General features: G+C 42.5%; 1 protein-coding gene across 1 annotated transcript in view; it reads left to right on the forward strand.

Annotated features, from left to right (window-relative positions):
* Nucleotides 1-17,038, forward strand: part of LOC138656959 (cytochrome P450 4V2-like) — an 86,865-nt gene that overhangs the window by 58,028 nt on the left and 11,799 nt on the right. Inside the window, exons 8-10 of the mRNA XM_069744363.1 lie at nucleotides 3,125-3,227; nucleotides 7,636-7,770; nucleotides 8,014-8,193. Coding sequence (XP_069600464.1) covers nucleotides 3,125-3,227; nucleotides 7,636-7,770; nucleotides 8,014-8,193 — 418 coding nt within the window. The remainder of the gene's footprint in view (nucleotides 1-3,124; nucleotides 3,228-7,635; nucleotides 7,771-8,013; nucleotides 8,194-17,038) is intronic.

Raw genomic sequence — 17,038 nt, forward strand, 5'->3', positions numbered from 1 at the left:
GCACTTTTTTTGCAATTTCACAGCACTTGGAAACTTTTTCCCGTTTTCTAGTAGACGACCTGTTAAAACCAATGGTGTCGCTCAAAAGTACAACTCGTCCCGCAAAAAATAAGCTCTCACATGGCCATATTGACTGAAAAATGTAGATGCAGCCACGGAAGCCTCAAAAGCACCGATACACCAGACAGTGGAGCAACTCAAAAATGAAATGACCTCAACGTGAAGTGCACCAATCTGAAGAGTTACTTTCACTGTCCGTAATTGGATATGAATAACTGAAATTGTTGAGCCATTCAAAGATGTTAACTACAGGGAGGTTTGGAAGAAAGCTCCGGTCATGAAGAGGTTAACCTTTATAACGTCCTAACAAAAAAAATGTATTTCCAAAATTCTGCTGGTGGAAAGTAGACATGTGGGAAATGTTATTTATTAACTGTTTTGTGAGACATATCTCTCTGATTTAAGGGCATAAAAATTCAAAGTTTGAAAATTGCAACATTTTCAATATTTTTGCCATATTTCCATTTTTTTCACAAATAAACGCAAGTTATATCGAATACATTTTTCCACTTACATGAAGTACAATATGACACAAAAAACAGTCTCAGAATCATCTGGATCCATTAAAGCATTCCAGAGTTATAACCACATAAATTGACAGCGGTCAGAATTGTAAAAATTGACTTGGTCATTAAGGACAAAATTGGATCTGTCACTAAGGGGTTAAGTCTTTCTTAATTATTTATGCCAAACAAACATAAAAACTTAGATTTCTTTATCACCTTATTAACTTTAAGCCATTTTTAGAATATATTTTTACATTATCTGGCTTGGATTTCCAATTTTCATATTGTCCGCCAGATACAAATTATAAATATTTTCAATGTTGTTGTAGTAAGAATGAATCTTAATAGATACTGGCAGTCCATGGGTTCACATGGATCAGATTAACAAATCCAATATGTAATTACTGCACGATCTGTGGAAGAAATCTGCGGATGTCCACAAATCCATGCAAGGTTTATCCCCAATGGATATTTTTCCATGATACAGCCAATAGTTTAAACTACTTGGTAATGTCCTGTACCATGCAAAAGGGATTACAGCTAGCCTATTTACATGTATAGGATGGGGAATGTTTGGGCTTTTAAACCTATCTTAGCATGGAATCTGTGATGAAATTCCTGTGCAGCCCACAGTGTGTGAACAAGGCATAAATGGGGATGTAAAACTCTAACAAGGCTACTTTCACACTTCCGTCTTTTACAAGACGTTGCAATGCGTCGTTCTGTGTAAAAAACGCATCCCGCAAAGTTGCCCGCAGGATGCGTTTTTTGCACATAGATTTGCATTACCAACGCATCGCAATGTATGGACACGTGTTCCTTTCGTCGTGCACTGGATGCGTCGGTAATTGGCAGACCGTCGTCACAAAAAAGTTCAATGTAACGTTTTTTTGTGCGACGTGTCCGCCATTTCCGACCGCGCATGCGCGGCCAGAACTCCGCCCCCTCCTCCCCGCTCATCACAATGGGCAGCGGATGCGTTGTGAAACTGCATCCGCTGCCCACGTTGTGCTAAATTTAGCACAACGTCCGTCGGTACGTCGGGCTGACGGAAGTGTGAAAGTAGCCTAAGTCTCAGTAAACCTGCATATTGTAGCCGTAATAACTTTGCCTATGCAATATGCCTTTTTCTCCTCCATGCTCTCTCTTTTCTATCTCCGGTCCTCTACTTCAATGTACAAAGATGTGATGCCCATTGAGACATCATATGATCATATGATCTTCAGACACAGATCACAGATGTTTTTTACACAAACTATTACAAAACTCTTCATAACCAAATGAAATGTTTAAAGAATTAAGGCCCTGATTCATCAATTTTTTTTACACCAAAAAGTGGCGTAAAAGCTTTGAAAAGTTGCAAAATTTTGTGGCAACTCAAGAGTTGCACCAAAATCTTGTAATTTTTGGTGTTTCATTTCAGTTTCTCTCTGCTCTATTGAGTTTCAGGTATAAAATCCTGATGAATCAGTTATTTGAAGGCATTATGTAATGAACACACCCACCTTTCCATGAAACCGACTGCATTTACCTTCTCAGAATTCCCCTCAGTGGAGCAGAATCTGAATCTAGTGGACTTGACTGTCCTTATAGTAAGATGAATAGCAGCCACATTAAACTAAAATTGTGCATAGTTGGCTGTGGTTTCCACAGAATGAAAGGGGACCTGGCGAAACAAATGAAATCAGTGGTCTCTGGCGAGATAATTCTTTTGTAATTATTTATCTGATAAATGGAATTAAAATAAGAATAGTTGATAATTGATGTCCTCAGTATTGCAAATTCAAATACTGCTATGTAAAAAGGGAAGTAATATTAGACTTCCACTGACATTTTATGGTGGGTAAATATCCCAAGTTGATAATAGTACTTTAAGGGCGTGTGCAAGACTTAAAGGGAATATGCCTGTGGGCTCAACCCTCCTAAGCCGTCTACATAGGCATGCAGTTCATAAAAAGCTGAATAAAATACTACCTTGATTTGATGTCTTATTCCAGAGAAATCCATATTTTTCTTATAATGCACATGAGCTGTTAAGTTCCATAGGTGGGTCATTGATCTCCCTGAGAATTTGCCACCATAGAGTATTGTAACTGGAAGGGGGCATTACCTGTTTGAGACATGTAATAGCTGACAGTCTGCTCTTCTGATCTACATGTCTCACACTTTCTCTCATTTAAAATAATCTCAGGAGGTAAAATCTCAGGGAGATCTGTGTCTGACCTGTAGATCTTAAAAACAAATTTACATATTAAGAAAAATTTGCATTTTTCTGAGATAAGACTTTGATTTGCAGGTATCATAGTAATATTTTATTCAACTCACTATAACTTGCATGCCTACATAGATCGTTTAGGAGGGTTGATCCTACAGACAGAGGCCCTTTATTTGTTTTCAGTGGAAATTTCTGTGCCAGAAATAAATTTCTTGGCAGGAAAAAATAATAATTCTGCTAGTTGGTTAATTCTTACAAATAAGTTTTGCTTTATAAACACTTTGCCATTTTAGTGGTAATATAATCCAACAATGCAATAACAGTCTTATCATTTTATATTTAGGGCCATGATACTACTGCTGCTGCACTTAACTGGTCCTTGTTTTTATTGGGATCTCATCCTGAAGTTCAGAAGAAGGTACACAAAGAGCTAGATGACACATTTGGTGAGACCTGTCTTCAATACGTGATTTCTTAGGCAATCATTAGTTATTTGTTGGTCAACAATATGAGTCTCTGTCATTCCCAGTCTATTAAATAGCCCAGCCTGTGATGCATGTATGGCTAATGGAGAAAAAAACAAACAAAACATTTTTATAGTTAAAAGGAAGAAAGTTACCATAAAAGGCGCTGTCTGGTTTGAAAGTAAAATATCCTAAAGAATTGATCAGCTTTAAAGTGAACTTGTCAGCAGGATTTTAGTAAATAAAGTACAGACAGGACCATATTGGCTTTTTCATACTGATTAAAATGATGCCTACAGTAAGGTGCTTGCGCAGACTGAGCTCTTGGAAGTGTTCAGGAAAATGGAGCCAGTGGCTGCGCATGCGTTGAATACTAAGTGCAACAGGTGCCATTTTACTGGAGCCCGCCATTTTTTCTAGCCATGGGCTATGCTTGCGCAGATTGATCTAAAGGCAAGCTTCAGTAAACTGGCACTGGGTACACTGAGCAATCTGTGCATGTACAGCTGCCGGCACCATTTTCCTGAAGACTTCCAAGAAGTCAGTCTGCGCAAGTGCTGCTCATGGCTAGAATGGTGTCGGCTCGAAATTTGAATACAAGGAAACTTCTTACAAACATTAAATAAATTCTACTAAACGGATTTCTCCACCTGAGGTATCATTTTAATCAATATGAAAGCGCCGATATAGCCCTGTCTGTACTTTAATTAGTAAAATTCTGTTGACAGGTTCTCTTTAAATTAGCAGCCAGATTCATGACCTGCATATTCTGTGACAGGCAGCTAATTCATGCTCTATGACTGGCTAATGCCAAAAGACTGATAAGATAGCAGAATAGAGTTTGCACAGGGAGGCGTTAAAGTAAAAGCTCTATATAGCGCTCAGGGAAGCCTGATTAGTATCTTTGTGAACTATTTTTTTATAGCATTATTTACTGCTCTCCATTGCTGCTACCCTGTGTTTGTCCACCCTGCTGAGTCTTTGCTGACAAATCTGCAGTGGTGACATCCCGACTCCAACATGTGACCACTGAAACCAATCATTGGGCTTAGCGGGCATACTGACGAAGATGGCATAAGACTGCGGAGAACAGTAATTGGCTGTAATATTCTGGTGTCACCGATGCAGCCATAATAAGCAGCAAAGAATAGGCACTGAAATCGTACAGACACTTTGTTGCTAACTTATCACTCCTGTTCTATTAGACAATCGTGTTAATGAGCTAACCGCCTGTCACAGAAGCTGCAGGACACGTATCCTAATTCTACCTTGTAGCAGACAAAATAAAATAAAGAAAAACCGACCAAAAAGTCAGAATAAATAAATTTTATTGCTTGCGAAAAAGTTAAAATCAGAGACAATAATGAAAGAATAACGTGTGCAAGGACAATACCAAATTGTAAAAAATACAAGGACGCACATCTACATATGATATATACATATATGAATTAGATCAAACAGAAATAGCAAATACTAATGTGAGAAAGATAAAAAAGTGTAAAATAAGAGGTCACAAAAATATATAAAAATATATAAAAAGTATATATTGCTTAAATAACGTAATATAAAATCAGAAAAATGTGCACCATAAAATACTGAGTTCATACATGTGAAAAACAGAGCAGATCAATGCTTAATAATCAAGTGTGCAAAAATAAAGTGCCAATACATTAGCAATGCTAATAAAGAATGAAGGGACCAAGCTTCAGTGAATAAAAGTATAGTACACAATTAAGCGCCCATAAATGTGCTTACACAAATGATGCAGTCGCACTGTGGATGGCGTACCGACCCAACATGCGTCTCGGCTTATAGCCTTCTTCAGGGGCTGGACTGGCCCATGGGAAATTGGTATAAAACACTTGATTAGGCTACTTTCACACCAGCGTCGGATTCGGCCCGTCGCATTGCGTCGGGCCGAGATTCCGACGCTAGCGTTCGATGCGCCGCACAACGGGTGCAGCGGATGCATTTATCTGGCGCATCCGCTGCCCCATTGTGAGGTGCGCGGAGGTGGGGGCGGAGTTCCGGCCGCGCATGCGCGGTCGGAAAAAGCGGGCCGTCGGCAGCAAAAAAAGTTACATTTAACTTTTTTGCTCCCGGCGGTCCGCCACAACACGGCGCAAGCGTCGCACGACGGTTGCGACGTGTGTCATTATGTCGCAATGCGTCGGTAATGTTACTCTATGGGGCAAAAACGCATCCTGCAAACAACTTTGCAGGATGCGTTTTTTCCCCTAAACGATGCATTGCGACGTATTAAAAAAAACGCCAGTGTGAAAGTAGCCTTAACCATGTACAAACAAGGACAGTATATCATCATTCAGACATACAAACTACCCAGTGTATTTCATAGATTCCTAGGCAAATTTGTGAATGATCACAATGTAATATTTTCATAAAGTTGAACAATGGGATTCCAGCACCAATGTTAATGCTTGGCCCTTGATTTCCCAGTCTAATACTGCCCTTAGTTAGTATTTTATCCATTCTTTGCAAAAATAAGTTTTCACTTTATAAGCCTTTTAGTCTATCAGTGAGCACAGTAAGTTTGTAAGTGAAGAGATCTTGTTTGCTTGACATTACAGCTTCTACAATGATCTGCGTAGTGATAAAAACTAGCAGAAAAGCAAGCTGACCTTCATTATGAACAGGACTAATGGCAATGACAGTGCTAACTGGGCAGCGAGCGATTCATTGAGTAACTAAGGCTGATTTAGATAATGTGCCCAGAAATCTTCTTTAGCCACTCGGCACAAAATTACGCATCCGTGCATCTTTAGCGGGAGGTAATTCTTACAGAATATCATAAATGTTCAGCATGGTAATTTATTTCACAGCTGTGCCCACGCAATCACTAACATAAGGGCGATTGTGATTGACTGAAGCGTCGACCAGCTCACCCCTAAACATTATAAATCTCAACAATTCCTGTTGGAGTTAATATAATCATGACTGGTGCAGTAAGTTTTGTTGTAGATCATGAAAAAAAAATGCCATGAATAATGACACATTTATCAAAATATTTCCCATTACTTGATAGATTTCATGCTCGCAAGACATGTTAGAAGCCTTTCTCTCCTAATCGCTCATGTAAATAGACACCAATATTTTCAGACAAAAAAACGAAGCACATTTTTAATAAATTTGCCACCATATAAAGCATCCATAAGCAATGCACTTTTTACAGACACTTTGCAAAATGTTCGTAGTAGAGTTAAAAACAATATAACTCTGACATGTGCCACAAGCTTATTTTTTTTCTTTTTAGCAAATCCACTTTCTAGGTAGTGTTTCCACGTTGCTTCTTCTGGCAGAGTATTTATGTGACTTGTAAAGATTAGCACGGAAAAGCCAGTAAAAAATGGCTTTGACCACTTTGCTAGCTCGGTATGTGCACACGATGACTTTTCTAGGCGTCTATACTATGTATCCCGCCTGAAAAAGGATATGCTAAAAAGAACAGACACATTCATTTCTGTGTAAAAACTACTCGCTAAGTAGATGTTCAGCGTTTTACCTGATTGTTTTAGATACGTCTTTCAATTACAAGTCTCTCACTATGTTAAAAAAAAAATGGCAACCACAAATCCATTAAAAACTATCAAAAACAGCAAAAAATATACTTCAATAAAAACTTCATCAGCATTTTCCCAAAGCGACTTCTGCTAGTAAAACGCAAACACGAAGGTTTCTTTCTAAACTGTGTGCACATGCCCAAATACTGTTTTTTGCATTACTAATCTGGTCCTTATAACTTATGTAAAAGTTGTCAGCCATAACTACACATAAGCAATCATATGAAAAATTAGGAAATTTTTGTACATTTGGCACAAATTGCTCCTTAAATATTTATTCAGTTTAAAGGGGTTGTCCAGTACTGGGAATATCCCTTCTGAATCTCTATTTTTAACCTCAATAAAATATTAACACTTAAACTAACCTCCGGTGCTGACGTCGTTCCAGTGGTGTCGGCACGGGCTCTCAGGGTGCCTGCATGACATAACCCTGCAGCCAATCAGAGCTGGCTTCGCTCTTCCTTCCGACAAATCAAGACATCCGGAGGAAGAGATAGCCACTGCTGCTCTCACTTTCTCCGGATGTCAATTACGTCTGAAGGAAGGGAAAGCGAAGCCAGCACTGCATGACGGCAGTGATCGTGTGAAATAACAATGTCAGGCAATCCCCAGGAGAGCCAGTGCCGACACTTCTGGAATGGTGTTGACATCAGAAATGAGTGTAAGTTTTATTATTTTACTGGGGGGGAAATATAAGGATCCAGAAGGGATAGTCCTAGTAGTGGACAACCCCTTTAAATTATTGAATTAAAGCAATGAAAATTAATTTAACTCTTAATGTGTTAACTGATGCATTATGTTATTCTCTTTAGGTCTGTCTGACCGGCCAGTGACAATGGATGATATGAAGAAGCTGCGATATCTTGAAGCAGTTGTTAAAGAAGCCCTTCGAATTTTCCCTTCAGTGCCATTATTTGCACGGACCATCACTGAAGATTGCACCATCAGTAAGGAACTTTATCTAATGGGGAAGTGTGTCACCTAGAAAATATTTGCATAAGTGGGAATAAACAGTTTTATTTTTGCATACAATTAAATAAAAGGAGTTGGAAAATTAGAGGACTTGAAACAAAGTAGAGTGACTTCTGTGTTATGTTGGTGCCGGTCCACATACAGTATGACTATAGTCTATGTAGCCATGTATGATACCAATATTTGTAAGACTTATAGACTTATGTTTGATGCTACAGGAGGATTTACTGTACCCAAAGGTGTGAATGTTGTTATTGTGCCTTATGCTCTACATCGGGATCCAGAATATTTCCCTAAACCTGAGGAATTTAAGCCAGAAAGGTTTTTCTCTGAGAATGCAAGTAGACGTAATCCATATGCATACATACCTTTCTCTGCTGGTCTCAGGAACTGCATCGGTAAGTGGCAATATTCAAAACACTAGTAAACACTATACATTTATTCAGCCTCCTGTAGATGTACATGTTCACCATTTCTTATTTGATAGAGTCTAAAATCTGAGCATATGAATTAGTAGAGAGCAAGATCTGTTGATAGGCACATTCCAGTAACTTTGAGGAAATCTTATAATGCAACCCATCAGCTTCCATGACACAATATTGAACTAAATCGGATTAACGATTAAACGTTGATCACCTTTTAATAGGAGAAGTGATAAATGTCTGCTTGTTGGATGTCCTACCGCTGGGACTCATTGAAACAAAGGTTACAATCCTTCTTTCATCTTTCCTACTTCTGGGAGTGAATGGAGCGGCATGGGTAGACATTTTATTGAACTGAAATATAATAGTCAAGTGTTATAGTTGGCCATTTCCATCTGTACCAATAATTGGATTGACAATGTGCATGCTTGACCAAACCTCTCCATTCATTACTTAAAGCAGTGAGAAAGATTAGAAGATCATAACCCTTACTTTGGTAATCAAGGGGTCAAAGCAATTAGATATTAATTATCAATCTTATTGCTCATTTTAAATAAATAAACCTCTCTAAAGTAATTATAAGAGTACATTTATCCAGTATTGAATGATATTGGTCATCTTTTTTGGCTGAAACCAATATACAGTATTATGCAAAAGTTTTAGGCGTGTATGTAAAAAATGCAAATGCTGAAAAGTAAGAATTCTTTAAAAAAATCGAAGTGTTAATACTTTATTTTTATCAATTAACTAAATGTAAAGAGAGTGAAGAAAAGAGAAATCTAAATTAACTAAACATTTGGTGTGACAACCATTTGCCTTAAAAACAGTATCTATTCTTATAGGTATAGTTAAGGGTTTTTTGATGGAAATCAGGAGGGAGATTGTTCCAAACAATTGGAGAGCAAACCACAAATCTTCTGTGCATGTAGGCTTGCATAAATCCTTTTGTCTCTTCATGTCATCTGAGACAGAATCAAAGATGTTGATATCAGGACACTGTGGGAGCCATATCACTTCCAGGACTCATTGTTATTCTTTTCACTAATATACATCTTAATTACATTGGCTGTATGTTTGGAGTCATTGTCATGCTTCAGAATAATATACAACCAGTCAATCGCCTCGCTGATGGTATTGCATGATGGATAAGTATCTTCCTGTATTTCTCAGCATTGAAGACACCATTAATTGCCAACGTTGAGGATTGCAGTGGTTGTCCAAAAAAGTTTAGTTCAGTACCTGAAAGACAAATCATGCTTGTTTCCTTTTCGAAATGGAAGCTGTAGCTGCCAATTCTGAGCTGATGGCATTGCTGGACAAGTAAGACCCAGATACACTCATCTAATGTTCAGAGAAGTCTGTCCAGAAGTGGTTTTCATAGAAGAACTGTAGCCAAAAATCCATACCTTTGACTGACATGGAAACAAGATCAAGTGACTCAACTTTGCACAAAAACCTAGGAACTGTGCTTCAAAAAGTGGCAGAAGGAGCTCTGGACTGATGAGTCAAAATATGAAATATTTGGCTTTAAGGCTACTTTCACACATCAGGTTTTTGGTTTCAGGCACAATCCGGCAAATTTGCTAAAAAATGGATCCGGTGTACATAGTGAAAAAACGGATGCAAACTGATGCACCAGATCCGTTTTTTAGCTGGATCCGGCTCTATGTACTGCGCATGGTTTTTGAGGAGAGGGAGTAGAGAGAGAGAGAGAGAGAGAGAGACTTCTCTATGCCAGAATCAAAAACAAAGCTTCTGGGCATGCTCAGTGTGTTAAAAACAGATTCAGTCGCCGGAAATATTCTTTCACACATCAGTTCCATGCATTTATTGCCAGAAACGTCCCTTCAGGCTTTTTTGCTGGACACAAAAAACGTTGCAGGAGACGTTTTTTGTGTCCGGCAAAAAAGCCTGAAGGGACGGATCCGGCACAAAACGGATGAAACGCATGTCCTTCAGGCACAATCCGGCAGTAATACAACTCTATGGGGAAAAAACGGATCAGGCGTAAGAAAAAAACTGATCCAGATTGTGCCTGAAACTGCCGGATTGTGCCTGAAACCAAAAACCTGATGTGTGAAAGCAGCCTAACAGAAGACAGTTTGTTCACGGAGGGCTGGAGAGCGGTACAGTAATTAATGCAACTACGAAGCATGGTGAAAAATCAGTGCAAATTTGGGGCTGCACTTCAGCAAATAGAGTTGGGAATTTTGTAAAGAATAATGGTGTCCTCAAAGTTGAGAGATGCAGGCAGATACCTATCCATCATGCAGAAAAATCAGGGAGACATCTTATTGACTCCAAATTTATTCTGCAGCAGGACAATGACCCTAAACACACAGACTTATAGGACAGGAATGCTCCTCTGGACATTTAATTATACAAATAGCCTCATTAGAGAGGAAGAGAACTTAAACTCTAAAGGTACCTTCACACATAACGATATTGTTAACGATATCGTTGCTATTTGTGACGTAGCAACGATATCGTTAATGAAATCGTTATGTGTGACAGCGACCAACGATCAGGCCCCTGCTGGGAGATCGTTGGTCGCTGAATAAAGTCCAGAACTTTATTTCGTCGCTGGACTCCCTGGAGACATCGCTGGATCGGCGTGTGTGACACCGATCCAGCGATGTCTTCACTGGTAACCAGGGTAAACATCGGGTAACTAAGCGCAGGGCCGCGCTTAGTAACCCGATGTTTACCCTGGTTACCATGCTAAAAGTAAAAAAAAACAAACAGTACATACTTACCTACAGCCGTCTGTCCTCCAGCGCTGTGCTCTGCACTCCTCCTGTACTGGCTGTGAGCCGGAAAGCAGAGCGGTGACGTCACCGCTCTGCTTTCCGGCTCCCAGACAGTACAGGAGGAGTGCAGAGAAGCAGAGCGCAGCGCTGGAGGACAGTAGGTAAGTATGTACTGTTTTTTTTTTTTACTTTTAGCATGGTAACCAGGGTAAACATCGGGTTACTAAGCGCGGCCCTGCGCTTAGTTACCCGATGTTTCCCCTGGTTACCGGCATCGTTGGTCGCTGGAGAGCGGTCTGTGTGACAGCTCTCCAGCGACCAAACAGCGACGCTGCAGCGATTCGGATCGTTGTCGGTATCGCTGCAGCGTCGCTAAATGTGAAGGGGCCTTAATGCCTCCAAGAAGGTTTATCTTGAAGAATTGTTGTTTGATTCTGTTTGGAAGGCAAAGGGTGGTTATATAAAATTTTTGATTGATTTACATTTATCATTTGTTCATTCATTTTGTATTTTGTTAATAAAAATAAACTATTAACATTTTTATTTTTAAAGATATTTTATCCTATCAGCATTTTTTTTTACACGTGTCTAAAGGTTTTGCTCAGCACTGTATTTGATGGAAAAATAGCACAGCATGCAGTACGGTTCTTCCATTCTAAATGACAGACACCAAATCCCATTACTGTCAAATCAGTTTTTAGAATAAATAAATAAATAAGTCATTAAGTTGATGATCATGCTTCTCCTGTTTTAGGCCCCCTTCACACATCCATGTAATATACCGGTGCAAGAAAAAACTTTTGGATCAGTGAGCCATAAGTGTGTCTTCAGTGTGCCATCCATGTGCCATCCTTTTTTTTCCGACATGGCTTAAGAAAAATTGACTGAAAAGCTTCTTGCATACTTTTCAATGTTAAACACGTACAGCATACAGATGGCACACAGATGACAAATACATGAAAACCATGTGCCATACATGTTTTACATGGACTCATAGACTTGTATTCTTGTCATATGTGTTGCTGGTGAAAAGCAGACATATCTCCGTGTGGTTTGCACAGACACAGGCCTGGTTGCAGTCACACCCTCTGCAAACTCGATGAATACATTCCTGGTTTCAATAAACTTTTCTACAGAAGGGCTTTAGATACTCACTGTGCTGTTTGGTGACATGGTGAGTATCACACTCAACATGGACCAGAGGAAACAAAGGAAAGAGTTGTCTCAGGAGATTAGAAAGAAAATGATAGACAAACAAGTTAAAGGTAAAAGTTATAAGACCATCTCCAAGCAGCTTGATGTTCCTGTGACGACAGTTGTACATATTATTCAGAAATTTAAGATCCATGGGACTGTAGCCAACCTCTCTGGACATGACCACAGGAGGAAAATGAATGACAAATCAAAGAGACAGATAACACGAATGGAAACAAAAGAGCCCAGAAAAACCTCTAAACAGATTAAAGGCGAACTTCAAGCACAAGGAACATCAGTGTCAGATTGCACCATTCATCATTGCCTGAGCCAAAGTGGACTTCATGGGAGATGACCAAGGAGGACACCATTGTTGAAAAAAAATCATAAAAAATCCAGATTGGAATTTGCCAAACTACAGTACATGTTGACAAGCCACAAAGCTTCTGGGAGAATGTCTGTTAGGAGTCGAGTTTCCTCTGCTGCACTGGGGGAATCTCGATCCGTCTCCGCTGCGGTCTCCCATTCTTCTCCAGCCGCGGTGGAGTCTGCTCAGCAGGGACGTCGATCCCAGCGTCTCGCTCAGTCTGACTCTGTGCGAAGAGTTACTGCTGCTTTTCCTGCTTCTGTCATTGAAGCCAGTGCTGGGCAGCGGCGAGTGGACGTTTCTGGATCTAAGTCCTGCTTTTCTCTGTCTGAGCATGCCCAGGGCAGGATCTCCCGTTGGAGATCGAGGGTCACATGCTCAGGTATTGCAGCACATCCCATTGGTCCTCTTGGCAGGTCCTGAAAGGGCAAAACTTCTGGAGCTGCTTCCTGTGCTGCTACTATATAAACTGCGCATGACCGCACGGCCATGCGCTAGTATTGTCTTGTAAATATGTGTGTGTGTTGTGAGTGAAAGTCGCTCTTTAAATAACCCTCCCTATTGAATGTCTGTTCGCGGAAGGTGTATGTTTGCTATCTAGCGCCCGACTTATCCAACAGCACGAAACACACATTACAGCTACCAGTTGCTGTGTCCGCCAGTACGGCGCCGTGCGCTTGCTCTGCGCTTTCCTGACCCAAGCCTGGGTGGTTAGTGGCATCCGTCAGTGCGGCACCGCACGCACTCTTGTGCCTTTATATTATTATTTATGTTCCTCTGACACACCCAGTTGCGGTGTTGTGCCAGCAAGTGTCTAATCGGACTTCAATCCTGTGTAGGGGTTGAGTCCGCTGACTTCTTGCTCGCGCTTTATGTGCGGTACTGCGGTCCTGTGACGCAACAGGATCGCTTCCTTCATGCAGGGTGAAGTTAACCCATGTGTGTATACTTAGTACCGCCATATAGTCCGTCTTACTAGCAGCAGGGTCTTTTACCTGCACGGTGGACCTCGGACTGCGAACGCACCTAGTTTCTTATTATCTATACTTGGTGCGTTCCGCCGGTCCTTAACATAATACTAGCGCCAAGGTCTGGCTAGTAAATGATGGACGATCAGCGTTCACAGCGGTACATCCAGCAGCTGGAGGGAAGGTTGGCGGCTCTTGAGCGTTCAACCTCAGCTGTGGATGTCACTGCTGTCGCTGTTCAGGCTGCTAGTGTTGCTGCAGCCACCTTGTCCACTGTCGCTCCTGTCCCGACTCTAACTCGCCTCCCGCTTCCAGAGAAATTCTCTGGTGACAGTAAGTCTTGTAGGGGTTTCGTGAGTCAGTACTCTATCCATCTCGAGCTTCTGGCCTCTCGTTTCCCTACAGAGCGGGCTAAGGTGGGATTTATAGTGTCTCTTCTATCGGACAGGGCGTTGCAGTGGGCTACGCCGCTATGGGAGCGTAACGATCATGTGGTACAGAGTGCTCCGTTGTTTCTGAGCACTCTGTAACAAGTCTTTTTAGGACCTTGTGTCACCCATGATACGGCGCTCCAATTGTTGGCATTGACTCAGGGCTCGTCCTTGGTCAGTCATTTTGCCGTCCACTTCCGCACCTTAGCATCTGAGCTGGAGTGGTCGGATAAAGCTCTCATTCCAATATTTTGGAGGGGGCTGGCTGACCACGTTAAGGACACCCTGGCCACTAGGGAGATTCCCGCCACACTGGAGGAATTAATAACTCTATCCACTCGTATTGATCTCTGTTTTCACGAGCGGAGGTTAGAACGAGCCCAGTGTAGGCAGAGGTTTCGGCTGGCTCCCACCTTCGCCAAACCTTTGGAATCTCCAGACCAGGCTCCTGAGCGCCATGAGCCTGTGGCAGAGTCACGAGCGGGATCTAAGTCCCGGACCGCTCGTGCACTCCAGATTTGTCATCTTTGCCAACAGTCAGGACATCTTGCCTCCAGATGTCTCCAGCGGTCGAGGAAACGTCAGCGTCTAGTGGTAGTTGGTGGAGGTGCACTAGACACGGCGACGTTTGCCTCCAAATTGTCCTTTAAGGGGACAATAACATTGGGCTCATCCTCTCACTCGGTAGAACTCTGCGTGGATTCTGGGGCGGAGGGCAATTTTATGTCTTCAGCCTTCGTCCAACGTCACGCATTTCCTCTGGTCATGCTATCTCAACTAGTAACGGTACGAGTGGTGAATGGGTCGACACTGCCCGCACAGATTACACATCAAACTATCCCTTTTACTCTGTCCATGTCACCATCTCATCAGGAGGTTATATCTCTACTCGTCATTCCTGAGGGAAATGATGAGGTTCTCTTAGGGATACCTTGGTTACGGTACCACTCTCCTCACATCGAGTGGTCCTCAGGCAGAATTCTGGGATGGGGTGAATCTTGTGGGAACAGGTGTCATCGAGAGTGCGTTCAGGTTGCTACTACAGAGGTACCCGCAGATCTTTCCTCTCTCCCCAAGCAATATTGGTCTTATGCAGACGTGTTCTCCAAAAAGGCAGCGGAGACCCTTCCGCCCCATCGCCCCTATGACTGTCCTATTGATCTCTTGCCTGGTGCTGAGCCTCCCCGGGGTCGAGTCTATCCATTATCTCTCCCGGAAACGGAGGCAATGTCTCAGTACATTCAAGAGAATTTGGCAAGAGGGTTCATCAGGAAGTCAGTGTCACCTGCTGGGGCAGGGTTCTTTTTTGTGCAGAAAAAGAGTGGAGAACTACGTCCATGCATAGACTACAGGGGTCTTAATGCTATCACAGTTAAGAACAAGTACCCTTTGCCTTTGATATCTGAGCTTTTCGATAGGCTTCGGGGAGCTAGAGTGTTTACTAAACTAGATCTGCGGGGTGCTTATAACCTGATTTGCATCCGTGAGGGGGACGAATGCAAAACGGCGTTTAACACCAGAGATGGGCACTATGAGTATCTGGTGATGCCCTTCGGGCTCTGTAATGCACCTGCCGTTTTCCAAGACTTTGTCAACGACATCTTCCGGGATATGCTTTCTACCTCGGTTGTAGTCTATCTGGATGATATCCTCATCTTTTCTCCAGATATTGACTCCCACCGGAGAGATGTTGGCAGAGTCTTCGACCTCCTATGGGCAAACTCTCTTTATGCGAAGTTGGAGAAGTGTGTGTTTGAGCAGGAGTCCTTACCTTTCCTGGGCTATATCATCTCCGCCCAGGGATTGGCTATGGATCCTGCTAAGCTACAGGCTGTAATGGACTGGCAAGAGCCCCATTCTCTTAAAGCGGTGCAGCGCTTTATGGGGTTCATAAACTATTACCGCCAGTTCATTCCCCACTTCTCAACTCTGGTAGCTCCCTTGGTGGCCCTCACCAAGAAGGGAGCGAATCCCAAATTGTGGTCGGAAGAGGTCTCCAAGGCCTTCACTTCTATTAAGTCCCACTTTGCTAGCGCTCCCATCTTACATCGTCCCGACGTGGATAAGCCATTCCTAATGGAGGTGGATGCCTCGTCCGTTGGTGCTGGAGCAGTCCTCTATCAAAAGGATGCTCAAGGTCGGAAGCATCCATGCTTCTTCTTCTCTAAGACCTTCACACCAGCGGAGAGAAACTACTCCATCGGGGACAGGGAGTTGCTAGCAATGAAGTTGGCCTTTTCGGAGTGGAGACACCTTCTGGAGGGTGCGCGGTTTCCCTTCCAAGCTTACACGGACCACAAAAATTTGGTCTATTTACAAACAGCCCAGCGGCTAAATTCTCACCAGGCCAGATGGTCCCTGTTCTTCTCCCGGTTCCACTTTTCCCTTCATTATCTCGCCGGGGAGAAGAATATCCGTGCTGACGCTCTCTCTCGCTCCCTTATGTCAACTGAGAAGGAGGAAGAGGAGCCTCGGCTTATTGTCCATTCCGAGAGCCTGAGAACCGTAGCGCCGGTTTCGCTAGAGTCTGTGCCTCCGGGCAAGACGTTTGTGCCCATTAATTTGCGACCGGAGGTTCTCTCTTGGGCTCATTCGTCCAGGGTGGGTGGACACTTTGGGACAAAGAGGACATCTGAGCTACTGGCGAGGACATACTGGTGGCCGCATATGGTCCGGGATGTCAGGGATTATATTCTGGCGTGTGTCTCCTGCGCCAAAAATAAATCTCCGCGTCAAAGGACAGCTGGGTTGCTCTATCCCTTGCCGGTGGCAGATAGGCCCTGGGAGATGGTCGGGATGGACTTTGTTGTGGGTTTACCCAAGTCTCGCGGCTGTACCATCATTTGGGTCATCACCGATCATTTCTCAAAAATGGTGCATTTGATGCCGCTACCACGGTTACCTTCTGCACGGGCCTTGGCAGCGTTGTTCATCAAACACATCTTCCACCTACATGGTATGCCTGACAAAATTGTCAGTGACCGGGGTCCCCAGTTTGCGTCTCGGTTCTGGAGAGAGCTTTGTCGTCTTCTCAGTATTGAGTTGAATCTCTCTTCCGCTTATCATCCCGAGACGAATGGGTTGGTAGAGAGGGTCAACCAGACCTTGGTC

Source organism: Ranitomeya imitator, chromosome 1 (assembly GCF_032444005.1).
Source record: "Ranitomeya imitator isolate aRanImi1 chromosome 1, aRanImi1.pri, whole genome shotgun sequence".
Taxonomy (NCBI): Eukaryota; Metazoa; Chordata; class Amphibia; order Anura; family Dendrobatidae; genus Ranitomeya; species Ranitomeya imitator.